The 22,561-nt window shown below is 38.3% G+C and overlaps 1 protein-coding gene across 1 annotated transcript in view; it reads right to left on the bottom strand.

Annotated features, from left to right (window-relative positions):
* Window positions 1-22,561, bottom strand: part of LOC100537840 (E3 ubiquitin-protein ligase rnf213-alpha-like) — a 107,232-nt gene that overhangs the window by 71,386 nt on the left and 13,285 nt on the right. The window contains exons 5-28 of the mRNA XM_087245245.1: window positions 20,969-21,023; window positions 19,363-19,499; window positions 19,114-19,284; window positions 18,825-19,042; window positions 18,447-18,736; window positions 16,911-17,170; window positions 14,474-14,689; window positions 14,178-14,370; window positions 13,976-14,031; window positions 12,283-12,442; window positions 8,774-8,926; window positions 8,581-8,679; window positions 7,842-7,964; window positions 6,106-6,298; window positions 5,844-6,017; window positions 5,610-5,762; window positions 4,909-5,519; window positions 4,667-4,826; window positions 4,369-4,586; window positions 4,155-4,292; window positions 2,664-2,828; window positions 1,304-2,576; window positions 961-1,142; window positions 714-863 (exon numbers count right to left, since the gene is read on the bottom strand). Of these exons, the coding sequence (XP_087101371.1) occupies window positions 714-863; window positions 961-1,142; window positions 1,304-2,576; window positions 2,664-2,828; window positions 4,155-4,292; window positions 4,369-4,586; window positions 4,667-4,826; window positions 4,909-5,519; window positions 5,610-5,762; window positions 5,844-6,017; window positions 6,106-6,298; window positions 7,842-7,964; window positions 8,581-8,679; window positions 8,774-8,926; window positions 12,283-12,442; window positions 13,976-14,031; window positions 14,178-14,370; window positions 14,474-14,689; window positions 16,911-17,170; window positions 18,447-18,736; window positions 18,825-19,042; window positions 19,114-19,284; window positions 19,363-19,499; window positions 20,969-21,023 (5,548 nt within the window). The remainder of the gene's footprint in view (window positions 1-713; window positions 864-960; window positions 1,143-1,303; window positions 2,577-2,663; window positions 2,829-4,154; window positions 4,293-4,368; window positions 4,587-4,666; window positions 4,827-4,908; window positions 5,520-5,609; window positions 5,763-5,843; window positions 6,018-6,105; window positions 6,299-7,841; window positions 7,965-8,580; window positions 8,680-8,773; window positions 8,927-12,282; window positions 12,443-13,975; window positions 14,032-14,177; window positions 14,371-14,473; window positions 14,690-16,910; window positions 17,171-18,446; window positions 18,737-18,824; window positions 19,043-19,113; window positions 19,285-19,362; window positions 19,500-20,968; window positions 21,024-22,561) is intronic.

Here is a 22,561-nt window from a genome sequence, read left to right as displayed (position 1 = left end):
TCAAGCGCAAGTGATTTACATGTTAAGTCAATGCAAAGGCGCAAATAGACATCCTGCGCCACGATACGAACGAATAAGGTGGTGCGAGTTGCACGTTTTGAGCGATTGACACACGTTAATTGCTAATCACTTGAATTGGAAAAACATTCACGTAGCATTAACTAATCAGGATCTTTCTCTTGTAGGGGTTGGCTTATAACGTAGCTTTGTTGTTGGGTGTCCCGGAGCGAAATCCTCTTGCCGACACCAATATCAGTGGATCAAACTGGGCTCGGCTTAGTTGGAACCGTCGCTGAAAGCTTCCATCATCCATGTTAAGTTTCAGGATGAGTTTATGAACTCACAGAGCTGGGTGCCCTTTCTGGATAGATCTAGTGGACTTAGACATGGCTCCAAATGGATCTACACTGTTTTTCAGCCTTTAAAAGCACATAAACACAGTTATTCCCTCAATAAAATCCATGTTAGCCATTTAGCAACAAAGCTACAGTCACCAGAAAGATGAGAAGCCCTGCCAATGATGCAATTCTGCATCTACTGTGAAGCGGATTTGACACGCAAATAAAGCGGGTAAACTCAATATGTTCAAGCGTCTATTTACATGCAAAAAGCGCTATATAATTTATCCGTGCATGCCGCTTCTGGTGTAAAAACAGCATTGGTGCTTCCACAAAATAATGACAATTCCTAAGACATTTAAGCAGTTTACTTACAGCTCTTCGATCATTTTGGGATAAGCCAGGTCTTAGTATCTCAATGACATACAAGTGTTTGTTGCTGCTTTTCCACATGTTTCCTTTTGAGTCCATAAGATATCCAAGGATCAACAGCCTGAACAGAAATTCATGAAGTCCTTTCTTCACCTGCAAGTATATGAAATATACTGAAAAACAGCGACAAGACTTCCTTCAAGGGGCACATTTAATTAAAACAAATAAAAAGTAAAATAATAAAAACTACCATGGTGGTGACATCAAAATGATAGACCGAAAGATCATTTTTCTTGAGGACGCTGATCAAGGACTGAATGATGACATTTTCATCAACTTTCGGCTCAGTTAACCTGATGCATTTTAGCTGTGAAGGCTTCTTGGAGTTCAACTTCAATTTCTCGTACAGTCGTTTAATGTAAAGCGACTTTCCTAAAATGTACCACACAAGTGAATTAAAGCATCTTACATTACTTGGAGAACTATTTACACTCATCAACCTAACAAACAACAAGCTAATGTTTTTAAGCCACATTTATGCCCAAATTCTGGAGACTATCCAATTTCGATCAACAACTTCAAGGTATACTCACCAACTCCTGATCTTTCAGAGGATACAACTCCCACAGTCTGCCTGTCCTTGAAGACTGTAGCAGCACTGGATATGCCCACTGGAACTGCAAAATGCCTATGAAGGTATTGCTGAATACTGGGAATTGGTTGCTGTGGAATCAAGTGCAATCTAAACTGGCTAAATGCTGAAGGAAGATATGCATGTTCTTTGTTCGATTCGCAGATCAGCACAAGCCGGTAATCGTTTGTAGTCTTTGCATTTTGATTCTGAAAGAATTTCTCCACTTTGTAGCTCACTTCATAGTTGAGTTGGTTCACATAGAGCATTGTATAAATCTTCTTCCCCCTATACCCAGCAGAGAGGCAGCGCCTAAGGAAAAGTTCCACTTCTTCATATGGAGTGGTAGCACTACAGAGGAGTACTTCGTCATAGGTTGGTAGAGGCTCATTCTTGCTGTTCATGTAAATTGAGATGCATGAAATCAAAATTTCTTCAGAAGGGCAGATGATTAGGTTTGGTCTCCCAGAAGCAATTCCATTTGGAAGTTCTCTCAGAATGGTCCTTGTTTTGTCACGCTGTGACATATCACCCTCATCTTCTCTGTGGCTATTGGCCAAAATTTCAAGGAGATATCCAAGACTTGGGACATCAAGGGAGTCTGGCAGAAATGCCTTCATGTCTCGCATGTAATTGTTCCAAATCACACCTAGTTTTGTGGATCCACTAGCATCCCCCAACTGTTGAATTAAATCATCAGATGTTGGACATGACTTCTCAGTACTTTCATTTTCAGTCATACTGGAGACTTCCACAAAAGTTTGAAAGTCTAGGTCATCATTTTGGTCAGGACCTTTCCTAATTAGATCATACTGAAGCCTGTGCCAAGCTTTTCTCAAATCGGAAGTGGAGCAACTAGGCTTGATAAAGGAGAGCATCATCAGAACTTGATCGTCTATTTCCTCCACATTATTGTGAGCAAGCTGATGGCACAGGTAGACCAGCTGTTCTGCAGTGTAGTAGTTTAAGTAATAGTGCTGGGATCTTTGCTTGTCCATAAAATCTTGCCAGAAGCGTAGGCAGCTCTCCATTTTCTTACAGACTTCTGGCAGCTGTTCTGTGACATCACCTTCAACCATGACAACGCTGACAACACTCCCTAAGTTGAAGTCTATGATGATGCACGCTTCTTTACTATTACAGTTGATGTTTGCCTCCCAGTGTCTGAACAATGGATTTCCAGCAACATACAAATCAATAAATGCGGAGACCAACCTTTGTACACTGGCAAAAACCTGGAAGCAAGAAACACGTTTACTCGAGACTAATTAGGGCCCATGATGAAATAAAAAATCAAAACAACTAAAAAAGTGAAAAGACACCTCTGCAAATTGATCGACTTCACACTGGCCCTGTTCTCCTTTGCCAGACATTAGCATCAATTTATTCTGAAGATCCCTGAGGTCTTCAAGAGAATAAACGCGTGTCTCACAGCCACCATCATGCTCTTCCATAATATGTAGCTTCAGAATGTTTTCCAAGGCCAACTGCAAAAAAAATAATATTAAGGTGTTGATTGTTCAGGTGTTTATTGTTCAGAATTGTCTGCATTGATTAGGACATTCAGGGATAATGCACATTTTTGTTCTGTTTTAGGCAGAAAACCTAACAGTTTCCCTAGAGTTTGTCAAATAGTTATATGATTTGGCTTTCGTCAATTGGTGAAGTTTGTTCCTCATCATTGTCGCCACTGGTTTGCTTGGTTTGGGACTTGTGGAGCTGCATATTGTTGGATTTGCTCTTCAGCGTTTGGACTTTCAGCAGTGATATGTATATTACTCTGAATTGAACTAAACTAAACTTTAACCCTCAAAACTGGGCTGAAGCAGTTTCAATTTACTCTTCTATGTTAAGCTGCTTTGACAGTCTACATCAGGGGTCACCAATCTCGGTCTTGGGTTTAGCTCCAACTTGCCTCCACACACCTGCCTGGGTGTTTCAAGTATACCTAGTAAGACCTTGATTAGCTTGTTCAGGTGTGTTTAAGGTTGGAGCTAAAATCTGCAGGACACCAGCCTTCCAGGAACAAGTTTGGTGACCACTGGTCTACATTGTAAAAGCGCTATAGAAATAAATATTAATTGAATTTGGTAGACTAGCAAAACTACTTTTCATTGGCCTGGATTTTCAAGCAAACACCTTGATCAAGAAGATCAATTCAGCTTATCAATTGCCAATACAAATCTGGCCAGACAATAACCCAATTTTCATGCAAGGCCAATGAGCAGAGTAGGGTGAAGCCGCAGGCTCGGAGACCCAACTGCATGCTCAGATCTGCACGCTCAAACCAGCACTTTCAGACTTATCGTTTTCTCAGACAGTGCCACCTGATGTTGATCGTAAAATAATAGACCCAACTGCACGCTCAGACAACCACTTTCGAAACAGTTCTCACTGCAGCCTGCAGCTTGATGATGGACTGGACAACGTCCACTACATAATGGATGATCGCCTACACCTCTCCTACCCTAAACCCAACTGTCACAGTTGTATGGACATTACCTTAGTGGGCCAGACAATGGACCTGGTCCAATACATCATCATGATTACAGTCTGCAGCCAGGACATCTTGGCACTTTCTAGCAAGCAGCAACATCGGACACGTGACCCTAACCCTAACAATAGGTCTGGTGCTGGTCTGGGTCTCTAGGCCTGCAGCTTCAAAATGTTGAATGAACAAGATTGTATTCCAGCTGGTGAATGACCTAAACGAGTGAGTGATAACTAGAAACTATTTAGCATTTTTCCAAAATGAGTCTTTAAACTTGTTTTCCTTAAAACATCCAGCACAATGTTGGCAAATTTTTATTTACCTTCTTCTGATTTTGTGCATTGATAACGTAGACGCCCTTTGAGTTGATAGCTGATGCCAGAGATAGAGAAGACAGTTCCACTGACCCATGGCTGTCTTTGACTGTCTTCAACCATTCTATGTGTCTTGCAGAGTCACACTGAAACAGAAAAATGTAGATGAACACAACAAAATCTTGTTTTCTCTCAATTGTCAAAGCTAGGAGAAAGTCCTACCAATTTCTTTGGAAGGTTGGAGTCGTTGTCAAGTGCCTTCCATAATTTTTTCAGCATCTCATTAAAAAGACTAAAGCCAGCATCTGGCTTTAAATCATACAGCATTGACGAATAGCCTAGAACTGCATCATGAAAACAGGCCACACGATCCACATCTAAATCATTCTCTCCAGCAGAGATGGAAGCCAAATCCACAAATACTTTCAACTCGTTGATGTCTGAAGTGAAAAAAAGTGATAAAACATTACAAATAATGCATTTAATTTTAATTACAAGGGAAGAAACACTAATTATTTACCTTCGAGTGCCTCTTTAACCCAGATAACGAAGTTTTTTCTGTGGCCAAGTTCTTGAAGGCACAGTCTACGTGGCTCTGTGATGTCCACAAGCACATTTTTTGCCTGAATCAACTCATTGTCAATGCTGTCTAAACGCTCGCTTTTAAAATCTGAGTGTGTCTGTAGAAAAGAAAAACTCACTTAAAAAAATTGTAAAAACCTAAACAATTGTTAACCTTAGAGCAAAAAATGTATAACTTACAGTAATAAGCAACTTCTCCAACACCTGAAAGTCACCTTGGAGGCAAAGGGTCTCTTTGACCATCATGACCACCTTTGCTGACTCTACAGCCAGATGAAGCTCATGGTACTGCTTGATCTGCTGGATTCTTGTCTGGACCCAGCGTTGGTCATCATTGAAGTCTTGTTTGCTCATGATCGCAACTTCTGCTGCCAGTTCTTCATACTTTCCCTTGTAGGCTCTGAATATTTCATCGATGTCTTCAAAGTCAATGCTACCATCTTTAAGACTTGTATATATGTTTCTGTAGGCAGCATGACATGGTAAAAATATCTCTTCATTAAGAACATCAAGTGTGATTGTCAATTCGTCCAATTCGTCCAATTCCTCATCTTCAGCACGCTCTACAAACAATGCTGCCTCATTCCCCCAACGCAATCTGAAAATATAGCTGTCTTTAAAGATGTTTAAGATCTCTGCCATAGACCGAACATCATCTTGAAGTTCAAAGTAGGGGACTTCTAGTGATGCTTCAGTGGGAATTTGGTTCAATTCATGAACGTCCATAAACAGGTCCAGATCCATCTCATTCATATCATTGCTATACAAGTCTTCCAAATATTTGTAATCAACTGTAAAACAAATGTATTATTAAAAAAGTCTTACCAATCAGATTTAAAAAGCAATGTAGTACTGTCTGGTGTTCAATAAATAGTCTTTACCCTTCACATGCTCCTCCACATTGTGACACATTGCAATCAGAGCTCCTGCAAGCGCACGCTCATGATAAATAGCCTTCACCTCTTTCTGTCTGGTCTGAATCAATGCCTTCATGGCATCGATGTCCTTGTATTGTTCTTCTTCAGAAAAACAGTCTAGGATAACAGTAGATCAGTGACTCCTCATGTTATAAAAACAATGTAAAAAGCATTCAAATTTCAAGCATTTCATTTTACCTAAAGTAAGCAGCTCAAGGAAAACGCTTTTCTTTTCCAGGATGTGATTGAGTAGCTTCATCTTTATTTTCCCTGTTACGAGTTGATTTAAAACATTTGTGAATAATGAAGTTGCCATGGCAAATTTCTCTTTAGCCTCATTAGAAAGCTGATCGATCAGTTTTTCATCAGCACCTGCAGAACAAGGAACATCTCATTAAAACAAAAACACAGTTGTGAAATTTAACAAAGCAGTGCCATACAGAGGAAATCAAATAACTACCATGGAGCTGAAATATGTTCTTAGCTGCTGCCCAGCCTAAAAGATGCTTGAGAACAGCTTCTTCTTCCTCAAGATAGGTTCCTTTGTCGTCTTTTGGCCAGGACTTGAGTATGATGGTAGACACAAGATTCCCAAACCTCCAGTTTATCCGGAATTTATTGAATCTCTCAATAAGTTTCCACTCAGATTTAGTCTGTTTAAAAAAAGTATGTATACATTGCATGCACGTTCAATCGCACAAAAAAGTCATTATACTGTAGCTTCAGCTTCAATATTAAATACTTGGCAAAGTCACATTGTGTCTCCTCTGAAATTAAAGTACTGAAATTACAGGTGGACCCACGTCCTGACGTTAATTTCGTTACATGGCTGAGGTGCCTTGTGAAATTCATGTTAGCAATTACACTTTCTCTAATAGTGAGCAATACACAGAATATCATCTCAATATAGCTAAGAAAATCTCTGGTTCAACCCATGATTTATTCTGAGAGGCATTTGAAAAACAAAAAACTACCATTCTTCATGCATCATTCATCATAAACTTTAACAAAGCCTGGTTCAGAGACAAATTCAGGCAATCCTGGATGGATTGTATTGATGTGTCTTTGAGAGCAACTACCAAATTCTAAAACAACTCAGAGTGTGAGACCTACAGAAAAACAAGGTTTAGGATTTCTAAGTAGAGAGAGAAGAAAACACCAGAAACACCAAGTTCTGAGTCTCTTTAGTGTGGCCTTTTTTTCATCAAATTTTTAATATATATGCTGCTTCAGGTTTGGTTTCTGTGCTACCTTTGCTGTGTCTGAGAATCTCTGGCCCAGTGAAGCAGAAGATATACACTGCTGCAAAAAGGTAATGTAGCTACAAGCAAACCACTTTGAATCAAGGTGCTTTCATCTTTGTGGTTCAGATATTTAAGTAGATTCTGCACCTACTTCAGGGCCTCATCTATCTTTTACAGCTTTTAAGACCACTTCCATGCTTCAGGAAAGTCTATAGCACTTCATGTTTAGGGCTGACAAAATGGATTTCATCTCCTTACCCTACTGCACTATTAAAGAAATCTCTGATGCAGGCTAACAAACAATCTTTATAAAAAAAAACATGTTATTAGTCTATTCCCAATAATAGGTTGCGACTGGAAGGGCTTCTGCTGTGTAAAACACATGCCGGAATAGTTGGTGGTTCATTCTGCTGTGGCGACCCCTGATAAATAAGGAACTAAGCCAAAGAAAAATTAATGAATGAAAGAATGCTGTTAGTGTGTAAATATCTTAAAGTATATTTTTGTCTAAAGTGGAATTGACCTCCCACTTGTTTTGTTACATATAATGCGTTTCTTTGTTTCTCATATTATTAATAACTTTCTATCTTTTTTGTAATGTTCAATTGATTTTGCAATAAACGGTTAAATGTTTTTAAACATTGTATTGTTTTGATGTCAAGTCATCTTTATTTTTAAAGCACTTTATTGTGTAAAATCAATGGAAATCTATGGAAACAGGCTCAGTTTGAGGACCATATGCCTCTTGCCCAGGTAAACAAACATAGTTTGAATCTGTGTATATTATACTGGCATTTAGTCGAGGAATAAAAGAGCTGCCAAGCAGGATAAAAATATGACATAAAACAATATTAAATAGGTACAATAGTGTTTTAAATTGGTAACTAGAACCGTATGAATTTATTGTGCTGAAAACTGAAATGTTGGTATGTAGTAATGGAAAGACTCTTACCTGGCATATCGTGCTTACAGCTTGGAGAGCACACTTCTCTACACTATTCACCAAATAGGGCTGGGAGACTTTAAGTTTCTCAATATTTGAGCAATAAGCCTCGACCTGGTCTAGATGATCTTCCTAATAAAGAGTTAGAACAAACATTTACCAATACAGAAGAAATTTGTCAACAAAAACATTTTAACTTTAACAATAATACTATTAATATCTAAAAATGTTGTGTTCATATACAGTTAAAGTCAGAATTATTAGCCCCCCAGAATTTTTGGCCTCTTGTTTATTTATTTATTAAATTTCTGTTTACCGGAGAGAAGATTTTTTCAACACATTTCTAAACATAATAGTTTTAATAACTCATTTCTAATAACTTAATCTAATAGTTTATTTTATCTTTGCCATGATGACAGTAAATAATATTTGACAAGATATTTTTCAAGACACTTCTTTACAGCTTAAAGTGACATTTAAAGGCTTAACTAGGGTAATTAGGTTAACTTAGATAGGCAAGATAGAGTAATTAGGCAAGTTATTGTATAACGATGGTTTGTTCTGTAGACTATCGGAAAAAGAAATAGCTTAAGGGGGCTAATAATTTTTAATTTAAAAATATTTAAAACTGCTTTTAATATAGCCGAAATAAAACAATTTCTAAAAATTAACAAAGGTCTCAGGTGTTTGGAACATCACAAAGGCAAGTAATTAACAACACAATTTTCTGGAATTGTGCTATTAATACCTGTTGATATTTTCCCTCAAAGTCAGTGGTAAATGTCTCTCTCCATTCCTTAATGAAGTCTTTACACACGAAATCAATGGCAATGATGTTATTCCAAATCTAAAAAACAAAACAGAAAACATTATTTTAATATACAAGTTAGATTTGAAGTTTGGACTATGTAGTATGTATAAAACAGTATTCTTCTACTTACCTCAGTCTCTGTACTGAAGCTGGTACCCATCAGATGACTTCTGTTTATAAGTCTACCTTTAAAAATTTTACCGATCCATGCTCTGACAGTTTTCTTGGTGTCACTGAGTAGCACAAGAGTCTTCTCAGGAAATGTGTCAGCTTCTTGTTTTGTCTTGGGGTTGAAAAAACATGTCAAATTATACATTCTGAAGCAATTTTACATCTTTTGAATGTCTTTAAAGTACTGTTTTTAAGTAATTTAAAAGGAACCTATTATGCCCCTTTTTACAAGATGTAATATAAGTCTCTGATGTTCCCAGAGTGTGTATGTAAAGTTTCAGCTCTAAATACCACGCAAATATTTTTTATAACTCTTTGAAACAGCCCCTTTTAGGCTTTGATCCAAATTGTGCTGTTTTGGTGACTGCCGCTTTAAATTTAAATAAGATTTTTCTCTTTTCAAAAGAGGGTGGGGTTACAAATGCCTGTATATCAGCATAACGGCAGATTAAAAACAGGACTAATGTAATTTCTTTAGAAAAAGTGAAAAATCCAGTTAGTTGCTAACATTTTCTTCAACAGATGAAAACTCTAATGCGGCGTTCACACCAGACGCGGCTTGCGCGAATAAATCACAGAGTTTTCTCCACCGTGTCTACCATATATCAGCTGTGAGATCGCCGCTGCCGCCTGCCGCTCAGTGTCACTCATCTGTGTAGAGCACAGCGCGAAAGAGCCAATCGCAACCGTTTTTGTTAAGGTTGTGACCAATCAAAGAGGTGTAAGAGAACTAGACAAGGAACAGAAAGTGAGCTGGATATTTATATTTGTTTATATTATTTGCTAAATGCTTGTGTTTAAAAGGTACAGTTTATATATCTGACTGTTTGTATTAAATTACAAAATTGTATTACAAATAGTATATAAATATCAATATATTCATACATTTTGATACAAGAACTGCTGCTGTGAAGAAAATATAAAACTGTGTATGAAAAGCATCGTCAATGCAACGTGATGCACTGAAATATCGAATTGAACCGAATCGATGGCATGATAATCGTAACCGAACCGAACCGAACCGTGAGACCAGTGTAGGTTCACAGCTCTAGTAAATAGACATGTGAACATTTTGAGTTTACTCGCCTGATTCGCACATCAAGTTCACTTCAAGATAGATGCGGATTTGCGTAATTTGTGGGTCATCTGTCTAACCGTGACTCTAGTTTCATTGCTAAATGGCTAACATGGATTCTATTTGGAGAATAGCTGTGCTTTATGTTCTTTGGGGAGGTTTCCATAATCCTGGACCAAGCCGTATCCTGAGCAGCTGCTGTGGTGGTTATGGAGGAGTGGAAAGCATGAGACTGATCCCTGTAAGACTCCAGTGACCCCAGTTTTCGCATTGATTCTGAAGGGACAACCTGTACACCAGGCGGTGATCTCTTCCACCTGCAGCTTCTCCAGGATGGACGTCCAGCGCTCTCCAGATTCCGGCGCCTAGACCTCTGCACAAGACGTTTGGCCATAGGAGAAATGGTCGTGCCCAACTGAGCCTGGTTTCTCTCGAGGCTTTTTAATTCTTCACTTTCACTAATTGGTGAAGTTTTTTCCTTGCCGCTGTCTCCACTGGCTTGCGTGATTCGGGATCTGTAGAGCTGCACATCGATGGATTTGCTGTTCAGTGTTTGAACTCTCAGCAGGGAATATTAAACCACACTGAACTAAACTGAACTTTAACACCGAAAACTGAACTGACACCGTTTCAGTTTATAAACATCCTTGAGAACCAGCCATCCACCATTATAGTGCACTCACATGAGACAACCCCCTTGTTAATGCACCATCATGGTCACACCCGAAACGCTTGAGTTGTAAATCTGAAATTTTGTGGACATTCGTACCGTGTTAACCAATCAGGAGCCTGCTCTTGTAAGGGCGTGACTTAGGGGGACATCATACTGCCGACACTGGACAACAGCTCATCAAACTGGGCTCGGCTCAGTCTAAAGCACCGCTTCTTCTTCTATGTGAAGCTGCTTTGACACAATCTACATTGTAAAAGCGCTATTGAAATAAAAATGAATTGAATTGAATTAGGAAGGCTAAAAACCAGTGCAAATTTGTTTGACTTCGTGTCTATGTCCATTACATCCTTTAAGAGGTGCATCCAGCTGTGAGTTCATCAACTCCTCCGGAAACCATACCTGGATGATGGATGACGGAATGTTTCAGCGGTGCTTTAGACTGAGCCGAGCCCAGTTTGATGAGCTGTTGTCCAGTGTCGGCAGTATGATGTCCCCCTAAGTCACGCCCTTACAAGAGCAGGCTCCTGATTGGTTAACACGGTACGAATGTCCACAAAATTTCAGATTTCCAACTCAAGCGATTCGGGTGTGACCATGATGGTGCATTAACAAGGGGGTTGTCTCATGTGAGTGCACTATAATGGTGGATGGCTGGTTCTCACTCAAGGATGTTTATACTACCAAGGAAAAGATTGTCATTAATGAGCGGCACATCAGATTTACCAACTCAAGCAATTTGAGTGTTAGGATCGTCAAACACTGCCTCATTTGCACCACCTCATTCGCGCGAATAGCACCACAGGATGTCTATTTGCGTCTTTGCATTGACCTCAGGGCTGTTTATGCCATCAAGGATGAGATTGTCACTAATGAATGGTGCTTGAGATTTTCCAACTCATGTGATCAGAGTGTTAAGCTCGTCAAATGCTGCCTTGTTTGCGCAAATCGTATCATTTGTGCTGCCTCATTCGCGCGGATAGCACAGCAGGATGTTTTTTTGCGTCTTTGCTTTGACTTCAGGGCTGTTTATGCAATTGATGATGAGATTATCACTAATGAGTGGTGCTTCGGATTTTCCAACTCAAGCGATTCGAGTGTTTAGCGTGCCAAAAACTGCTTCATTTGCACGAATCGTGTCATTTGCGCTGCCTCATTCGCGTGGATAGCACCATAGGAGGTCTATTTGAGTCTTTGCATTGACTTCAGGGCTGTTTATGCTATCAAGGACAAGATTGTCAGTAATAAGCGGCGCTTCAGATTTTCCAACTAATGCCATTCGAGTATTAAGCGCATCAAACACGCAAAACACTAAATTTGCGCCGCTTCATTTTTGCGCCACCTCATTCGTGCGAATGGCGCCCCAGGATGTCTATTCACGTCTTTGCATTGACTTAACATGTAAATCACTCGCACTTAATGTTTCATCCACGTCTGGTGTGAATGCACCATGATGGTGGACGGCTGGTTCTCACTCAGAGCTGTTTATGCTATCGAGGAAGAGATCCCCATCTGATGACATTTACAAAGGGAGAATGTCAATCAAAGTGTTTGTGCAGACTGTTTTTATCAAGTGTGATTATAAAAAAATATATAATTCATAAGTTAACCATTAGAAGATGGATATCTTCACACACTGTGTATAGTACACCCCTTATAAAAGTGATTGTTGCATAATAGGTCCCCTTTAAAACAAAGATAATATAATGTCATAATGAAATACCTGAGCAAATCCTGACACAGAGGCCACCAGGTTCATGCAAGCAACAGGAATATCAGTGAAATTCTGACCATAGCCATAGTAATTAACAAGATTGCAGATCTTCTCTAGGAGCTTGGAAGCTACTTGTATGCACTGAATGCCATAATCCACGCTCAGACAGCTACAAGAGGAATGAAAGCGAGTTAACCTTTATTATGATAAGATCTATTTTATTTAAGAATCATATACATGTATTTATGTTAATTCATAAATTCACAAGTGTGAATGGTCAAAATGTCAACATCATCATTAACAGCCAACGTCGACCATTTTAAAAGGGGATTTATTTATTTGATTTTTTTTTTCCAAATCAACTTATGGATGCTGATGTCTTTTGGTTCTTTTCTTATTTCCCATTTTCTTTTTACTTATTTTGTTGTATGATGAAGAGTTTTTATTTATAATAAGCACTTATGTTCATTATATGCAGTTGAAGGCAATTTCATTAGCCCTCTCTGAGACCCTGAGAGTGTATGCATTTATACATACATACATATATTTATATACACATACATACATACATACATATATATATATATATATATATATATATATATATATATATACATACATACATACATACATACATACATACACACACACACACACACACACACACACACACACACACACACACACACACACACACACACACACACACACACACACACACACACACACACACAATCACAGATTAATTCAGAATTATTAGCCCCCCTTTGAATTTGTTTTTCTTTTTTAAATATTTCCCGAATAATGTTTAACAGATTCAGAAAATTTTCACAGTGTGTCAAATAATAATTTTTCTTTTGGAGAAAGTCTTTTTTTTATTTCGGCTAGAATAAAGGCAGTTTTTAATTTTTTGTGAACCATTTTAAGGTCAATATTATTGGTCTCATTTAAGCAATTTTTTTTTCACCTGTCTACAGAACAAACCATCATTATACAATATCTTGCCTAATTACCCAACCCTGCCTACAGGGCCGGCGCGTCCATAGAGGCGACCAAGGTGGCCACCTAGGGCGGCAGTATAGAGAGGGCAGCTTTCGCGACACCTCCCTTACCACCCGTGTCCTCAGTTATGTCCGCGACACCTGCCTCACCACTCGCATCCTCAGTTATATTCGCGCATAGGGCGACAGAATAGAGAGGGCAGCGTCAGCGACACCTCCATCAGCACCCGCGTGTCCTCAGTTATATCCGCGCATAGGGCGGCAGAATAGAGGTCCGTGACACCACTTCATTTCATAATTGGTTACTTTCGTTTTCACATTGGGATTGAAGTCAGCGTGATAGTCCACTGCCTAGAGTGGCAGTTCAGCTTGCTCCGGCCCTGCCTGCCTAGTTAACCTAATTAACCTAGTTAAGCCTTTAAATGTCACTTTAAGCTGTATAGAAGTGTCTTAAAAAATATCTAGTAAAATTGTATTTACTGTCATCATGACAAAGATAAAATAAATCAGTTATTAGAAACAAGTTATTAAAACTATTATGATTAGAAACATGCTGAAAAAAAAACTTCCCTCCACTAAACAGAAATTGGGGAAAAAATAAACAGGGGGTCTAATAGCTCTGACTTCAACTACATATATATATATATATATAGTAATGTTTTATCTAAAAAATGTTTATGTAAAAAACAATAGAACTTTACCTGTATTTTTGTTCGAGCAATTGACTTTGAATGTGTGCCAGAACCTCAGTTGTACTCTGAGAACATATTACAATTATCAGTTAGAAAGTGTTTGACAGCTACTATTACTTTAGTTTGACAAAGGAATACTGCATGGCAATTAAATCGGTTCTGGTTTGTACATAAAATATATGGCTATTTCTTACGAAGAGAAGACACTCACTTCAGAAGTGGAGTAGTTTATAACATTAGGACATTTCATGGTGAAAAGCTGCAGGATGTCCAAGAGTTCCACATGGAAAATGGAGCTATATTCGACCAAATCATCTAAGGGCATCAGATACATCCAAGAACGAATCAGCAGTCTGTCTACCTGCACCAAATGTTCATTTGTTCTCATGATATTCAGCATCGCCCTAAAACAATTAAAACAAAATTCAACAATGTCAAAAATCACAAAAATATTTTCCAGAACATAAATGGGTTTAAATTTAGATGCCTACAGCAAAAATAGGATACCTGCGATCCTGAGATCCAAGGGAAGTTACATTAGCTGATCTGAGTCCCTGCAGTCCAGCCCAGCTCGGCTCAAACTTTGAGTTGACCTTAGTAATCACTTGCTCAAATGGCTTGGAAGTCCCTTTGAGAAGGTGCAGTAGAGGAATTACAACGATCCATTTGGGCATGTTCCCTGCTTTCACTCTGCTTATCAGTGCCTCCACCATGTCAGAAAAACTGAAGATGAAATTAAAGTTATCAAGGCCTTTTAGAAACTGATATGTCTCATAAAACTAGCTAGATGCATGTCTATGTTCCATAAATTAAACCATTATTGGTTTAAATACTGTATAAGCTCTGTTGACAGTACGCTTTCAAAAACTGACTTTCACATTAAGTTGTTACTAGGTGATTCCAAGGTTTAAAGTTAGTTCAAGAGTTCACACTTAGATATTGCTTGACAACTGTAAGAAGGTTTGGCATGCTGCCCCGGGAGAGAACCCTGAGCTCGGAGATAGTTTAGCCCAGGGCTCCCGCCAGGTCCATAGAGCATGTGAGAGGAGTACGAGATCAGGTGGTTCTCGAGAGCTCCCCTTTTTTGTAAAGGAGAAAAGGAGGAGAAAGGGGGTGGATGGGGGGTTTCTTCGCAAAACGAAGATAAGGGAGTAATATCTAGCTAGGCTACTTATAGTGAGTTAGGACAGATCTGATTGGCTAACTAATGAGTGTAGATAGGTGGCCAGCTGCAGTCAATTATATCACGTGCTCCTCTCGAAATTAGTTTAAAAACTTCACTTGGAAATGTACTCACATTATGCATTCATTTTGTTATCAATCCCAGCTAATTAAATATAACACAGACCATTGTTCCAATGTTTCCAGTGCATGCAATACGGTCTTCGTATCATGTGCTGTTATGATCTTTCAATACATTCTACTGAGATCTACGGGGTTGGACAATGAAAACTAAACGCCTGGTTTTAGACCACAATAATGTATAAGTGTGGTGTAGGGCCTCTTTTTACAACCAATACAGCATCTATTTATCTAAGGAATGACATATACAAGTCCTGCATAGTGGAAAGAGGGGTTTTGAGCCATTCTTCTAACTGAATTGTGGCTAAATCACTATGTGATGCTGGGAGAAAAAAACGTTTCCTGACTTGCTCCTCCAAAAAGGCTCAATAATATTTAAATCAGGCGACGCAGTGGCGCAGCGGGTAGCACGTTCTTCTCACAGCAAGAAGGTCACTGGGTCGCTGGTTTGAGCCTCGGCTCACTTGGCGTTTCTGTGTGGACTTTGCATGTTCTCCCTGCGTTCGCGTGGGTTTCCTCCGGGTTCTCCGGTTTTCCCCACAGTCCAAAGACATGCGGTACAGGTGAATTGGGTAGGCTAAATTGTCCGTAGTGTATGAGTGTGTGTGTGAATGTGTGTGTGGATGTTTCCCAGAGATGGGTTGTGGCTGGAAGGGCATCCGCTGCTTAAAAAACTTGCTGGATAAGTTGGCGGTTCATTCCGCTGTGGTGACCCCGGATTAATAAAGGGACTAAGCCAACAAGAAAATGAATGAAGGAATATTTAAATCTGGTGACTGTGCAGGCCATGGGAGATGTTCACTTTCACATTTTCAAACCATCTGTCTCCAGTCTTGCTGCGTGTATTGGTGTATTATCATCCTGACACACGGCACCACCTTCAGGATACAATGCTTGAACCATTGGGTGCACGTGGTATTCCAGAATGGTTTGGTGGTCCTTGGCAGTGATGAACCCATCTAGCATGAGTATTGGGTTAAGAGAATGCGGTGATATTGCAGCCCAGACCATCACAGCATGCAACAGCACTTCACTCTGCAACAGTCTGGGTGGTATGCTTCTTTGGGGCTTCTCCACACTGTAACTCCCCCAGATGTGGGAAAGACAGTGAAGATGGAGTCATCAGAGAACGATACATGTTACACATTGTACACTGCCCAAAATTTTTGTTTTGCTGCTGGCACCATTGAAACGGTATTTGCACAAGTGACCAAAGGTTTGGCTACACCGGCCTGGCCATGTTTATTGATCCTGTGGAGCTCCCGACAAACTCCTCTTACGTCCACAGTTACTCCTGTTAGATGTGGTTCGTCCTTCTTGGTGCTATGCTGACATTATCCTGGATAACATGGCTCTTGATACATCACAAAGATTTGCTCGCTTGGTCACAGATGCGCACCAACAATTTGTCCTCTTTTGAACTCTGATATGTCACCCCTAATGTGTGCATTGCAATATTTTTAAGCAAAACTGTGCTATTACTCACTTACATCACTCACAATCTGCTCTTACTGGTGGAATGTTTAATCAATTAAGTTTTGCTATTAGGCTGGTCAATCTTAGCAATAAAACCTCCAGTGTTTCAGTTTCGTTGTCCAACCCCTGAATATGATTAACATATAACTGAGGTAACTGTACTCACTTTTTCATATCTGAGAATGATTCAGTTATGTCAGTCCAGAGAGACAGGAAGTCATCCTTAGGTAAATTTGGCAGGCAGAGAGCAGTGCAGAGACGAGAAAGAGTACCGTAGTCTAATTCTAGATCGTATTGTTTCCACACATAGAGCATAATGAGACCAGCTTTCAGTGGCTCCTGGATGTATTTACTCTTTTCCTTGCTGTCCTTCTGTAGCTCTGGAGTCACGTGCATCAGCATGAAGTTCTTGAGGAGCTCGCGAACCTACCAGGATGAAAATTATTATTTTTTTATTTCAGCTTTGTCTTTAACCGTTGTGTATTGTTCAAGTTTACTACTTTCGTTATGTTGGTGGCTGTTTTGGCCTCATTGACTTCCATTATAAAAACCTTTTTTCATTACAAAGCTGTGATAACATATAATCATGCATTCTTAATTGTTGCTGGTTTTCCCTATTGGGAAGAGGTAAAATCTGTTCTATTGATCATCAGTTGGCACCATTATTTCTTTAGAAAGGCCTGTGGAAAAAAAAATTATGGCTTTTCTATGGAGTTCTACGGAGTTTAACAGCAAATTTTAGTGTCTGTGCATACATACACATCTGTGAACTGAAGCTTATTTAAGTAAGTGTGCAAAGGTCTCTCTCACACTGTCTCTCTCTTTCTCATCCACACACATAAACACTATACTCCATATAACTTTATATTAAAACCAGAAACTACGCTTTTTTTGCACTGCAACTAATTATTAACGGTAAAAATTACAAACTGTACCTCTTCTCAACAGGGAACACCAGCAATAAAGAATGAATGATTGCATGCTATCATGACTTTGCAGTCAAAAGATGTTCTTATATTAAGTCAATGGGGCAAAAACAGCTGCAAAAATAATGAAAGTGGAATAAATTTGCCCAGAGTGCATTGAGTGTTTTTTGTGTTTTTTTTTTTTAAATCAAGGCATATTCCCAAAATAAATATGAAAATAAGATTTGTCATTAAAATCATTCAATTTGCTAAAACACAGAGAAAGATGGGGCTAAATTAAAACTCAAAACCACCCCAGAGTGGATGAAAACATCCTCAACTGCACACAAGAGTTAATTAAAGAAATTCTGCACAGAACAATGTTTTGTGTCTATTATAATGTTTTGTAACGATGAAGATACGAGCTAAAGCACATCCAGGATGGTTGCTTTTGCAGAATAAAGCCCTTTAGCCTTATACAACAGGCTAATTCTGCATGAACAACCCACTGAATGTATGTTATCCCTGATGCATTTGTAAATGTTGAACTATAATTAGCAAAAACTCTTGCTAAAGAAGATTGTTCATGTTTGTAAATGTATTAACTAACATTAAATAATGGACCGTTATTTTAAAGGGGTACTCAGTAAACATCATCATGTTCATAAAACCATTTTGAGGCTAATTTTACTTTGTGCAACAATGCGAAGAATTTAAAAAAGCAACACAGTTCTTCATAAAACCAACTAATTTATAGTTTTTTTTCTGCATATGCAGACATCTGTTGGTTTACTTACATCCTTTTCACCAAAATCGAGTTGGGACCATTTCATTTGTTTCTTTTCAAATACAAAAGGGTTTCCGTAGACCTCATAAAACTGCCGGAATTGACTGAAGAAGTTGTTGAGGTTGATTTTGCTCCAGCTTCTCAGGAGGTCAAAGATAGTTTCCAGCATAACTCTAGCAGCAATTTTTCTTCCCTGAAGTACATTTTTCTTCTGATCAGACCATAAAGTTTTTCTGAACCAATCAAACATATTTTTAGATGGTTGTGCACAGATGATGTCATCATACTGATGCCATTCGCCTGCAAAACAATTAAGCAACAAAGTTTAAAAAAAAAAAAAAAGAAAAACTAAATAAAAAGTTAAATAAAGACTTTTGATGAGCTCTACCTTCATCATTCAGAAGATGTGATTTGATAAACAGACATCTGTTGGTGGTTTCTTCTGAATCCAGCTTGTAGATGTATTCATAATGCAACTCATAAAGTGATTCATACTTCTTTTTTGGTTTATACACAACATACTTGTAGGGGATGGACACAGCTTCAGCATCATTTTTTTTGCATTGACACTTCCCTTCAACAAGAAATCCATGCTCTTTAAGATCCCTGAAATGAGATGATTCTTAAAATCTGGATTCAGCAATAAATAAGCAGTAACTGGTGCAGACCTTACTAACCGTGACACAGTGAGTTCAACCAAATTATCTTCCCAGTTTCCAATGGGACCACCGGCCCTTATAAAAATCAAATCCTCTTCTGGGTTAAACTTGAAGTCTTTGGAGAGGACTGCATGAAAGTAAATGGTGAGTCTGTCACTGGAACTTATATGTTGAGTTGACCGTGTATTTCTGCAATTTAAAAATATTAATTAGAAAAACAGGAGAAAAAACAAGTGGAAAAGCACATTATCAAAAGATTCAGCATACCTTTTTGGAAGTGTAACACATTGACTTTCAGTATCCTCGCTTTCCTTGCTTTTCTGGTCAGAAGAAGAGTCTTTTTTCCCGCCAGCGGGCTTCTTCTCAACTTTCATCGCTGAATCTGCACTTGAACCACGGTTTTTCTAAAGGCAAAATTTGTTTCATTCATTTTACCACGTTTGTAATTTCGACATATTGGTCTAGCCAATGCATAAACCAACATATGAATCAAGTGTCTTAAAGCAGTGGTCCAGAGTGTATTTTTAAGGCTTGGTTGTGTTTATAAGATGCAAAGCAGTGAGTGCTCATGCTTCAATTGTAAAAAAAAAATCTATAATCCTTACTTTGATTATATACTGCTACTCAGCTAACATAAAAACGACTGTCATATTTCCTAGTTCCTCCTAAAAGCCCACCCTCAAGAGGCTCTGCTTGGTCAGCTAACATAATGTGCAGTGATTTGCGGATCGGCTCCAAGTCAACAGGAAAATCGTCACACCCCTACAAGCACGCACTTCGCCTCTGTTGTTTAAATACTGTCAGTCAAAGTAGCTGTTAGCCGTATCAGTTTGAGCCTGACAGAAAATGAAGAGGACAGAGCTGAACCTCATCCCTGCTCTCTATCTGACAAGTGTCTTTCACATATGTTCGGAATAAGCATGTGTAAGTAATATGAAAAGTTCATATATCTTTTGCGAGTTCGTTATTTAAGATGTATAATGTTTGCAATGTATTACGTCCTTGCTACAACATACCATTAACGCTAGACACAATGCATGTCATAGATCAGGGGTGACCAACCCTGTTCCTGGAGATCGACCTTCCTGTTGATATTAGTTGCAAGCCATATCAAACACACCTACCTGTAATTATCAAGTGCTGTTCAGGCCTTAATTAATTGGTTCAGGTGTGTTTGATCAGGGTTGGAGCTGAACTTTGCAGGAAGGTCGATCTCCAGGAACGGGGTTGAGCACCGCTGTCATAAATCAATTTTAACAAATAAAAATAATTACAGGTTGTGGCTCACAGCTCCTGCTATTATGGTTGGAACTGCTCCTTCTTTGAGGAGTTTTTAGCTGAATCCAGCACTGAACTGGGAGAGGTTCTGGAAGCTGTCCTATGTCAAATGCTAGAGCTATGTATTATTATAATTCTCTGGAACATAATTAAAATGAAACTGTAAGCACTTCTCTCTTTGTGTCGTGTCCTTTGGAAGCCCAAATACAGAAACAGAAGAAGCTCTGTGGAAATAGCAGTGCTTGGTTGGCATTTTAGCTTTCTCTGCTATAACATTACAGCACCTCTGGCCACGCCCCTTCTCTGTGCGGAATGTATGTGCTTGATGAATGCACATAACCTAATGCGTTTGTGATCTCACTAACCCGGATGTATTTTTTTGTAGTCCCCAAACTTTGCTAAGCTAACTCTGTAAAAGCTAACGTCTCACTTTGCACTGAACTTTGAGCATATTACATTTAGAGATGTTGTTTATGCTCACACAGCTGCAATACACATAAACCTAAGTTTAAAATATGATATCATAGTGGACCACCCCTTTAAATGCATATATACATTTACATATATCTTATAAACATAGGCATTTTCTGCTTACCTTGGGTGCACTATTTGGGCCGAACACCATTTTCTGTGATTCTTCAGTCTGATTTCTGTAATTTATAAAGTGAATGTATAAAGTATTACTTAACTATAAAACTAACTAAAATAGAAGCAGATATTAATTTTATTATGATTAGATTAAGTGCATATTTTAACCCTCAGATTCCAGATTTCAAATAGCCACATATCTGCCAAATAGGCCCTGTTCACACTGTCAGGTCTTGATATCCAACTCCGATTTGTTGCCAGTATCTGATTTTTTTTACCGTTTTTAATCCAATTCATGTACTTGCCATACAAGTCGGCTGTAGCCCCCCTATATTTCTACTTAGCCCTCATAAAACTTTTGCAATTAGCTCATAAACTGTACACTAAATTATCCCCTTTAAATTTGATAAGAAAATGGCGACAGAATTCAGCGCCTCCCCGTCTTTTGCTTTTCATTCAATCAACAAACCACAGCCATCGACAGCGAGAGAGCGAGGTGTGCGTTTATTGATAAATTGTTATAATATCTGCTTATTTGCAGTTCTTTGATATAGATAACCTTGTATGACCTGTATCCCAGTGTCCCGAAGGAGCAGTCGAGTTTTCTCCACGTTCAACTCACCAGCACAGCTGTTTAATCCAGCGAAAAACGTAACTCTTATCGAACAATTCACTATTTTTATTTCAAAATGAACTACCAATATTAAACACTTTACAGTTCGTGAGGCATTAACTATACCATACAGTCTTGCACAGAACCACTTAGAGAATGTACTCGTTTTAACTGTCACTGAGTCACTGACAGAGATAGAAACATCAAGTGTTGTCAGGTATTAACAAAATTCTTATTTATTATTATCATTCAGATCGCGTAATATGTGAATTATCCTGTAAGTTTAAATATATATATTTATATGTGTGTCATTTAATTAGAAAAATGGCAGTTAATTTATTTAATACATGGAAACAAAAAATGCATTTGAATGTAGAAAGTGATTTTTACTGCAGTAAACAGGTGGGTTGAGCCTATTTGGCTTAATCAGAACTCAAATGGCTGTGCCTGTCAATGTAATACAGTGGAATACTAGTATACAACCCATACTAATCAAAGTCTTCATTTTTAAGTGTATTACTATTAAATTACTACGTATAAATGTAATATTAGGCTATATATATATATATATATATATATATATATATATATATATATATATATATATATATATAAATTATTTATATATATACAGTTTTTTTCTTTTTAAAATATTTCCTAAATGATTTTTAACAGAGCAAGGAAATGTTCACAGTATGTCTGATAATATTTTTTTCTTCTGGAAAAAGTCTTATTTGTTTTATTTCGGCAAGAATAAAAGCAGTTTTTAATTTTTTAAAAACCATTTTTGGGACAAAATTATTAGCGCCTTTAAGCAAATTTTTTTTTCGACAGTCTACAGAACAAACCATTGATATATAATAACTTGCCTAATTACCCTAACCTGCCTAGTTAACCTAATTAACCTAGTTAAGCCTTTAAATGTCACTTTAAGCTGTATAGAAGTTTCTTGAAAAATATGTAGTAAAATATTATTTACTGTCATCA

Source organism: Danio rerio, chromosome 3 (genome assembly GCF_052040795.2).
Source record: "Danio rerio strain M-AB ecotype USA chromosome 3, GRCz13ab, whole genome shotgun sequence".
NCBI classification, from domain to species: domain Eukaryota; kingdom Metazoa; phylum Chordata; class Actinopteri; order Cypriniformes; family Danionidae; genus Danio; species Danio rerio.
The sequence above is the reverse complement of the archived record's forward strand: the minus strand, read 5'-3'. Positions and strand labels throughout refer to the sequence as shown.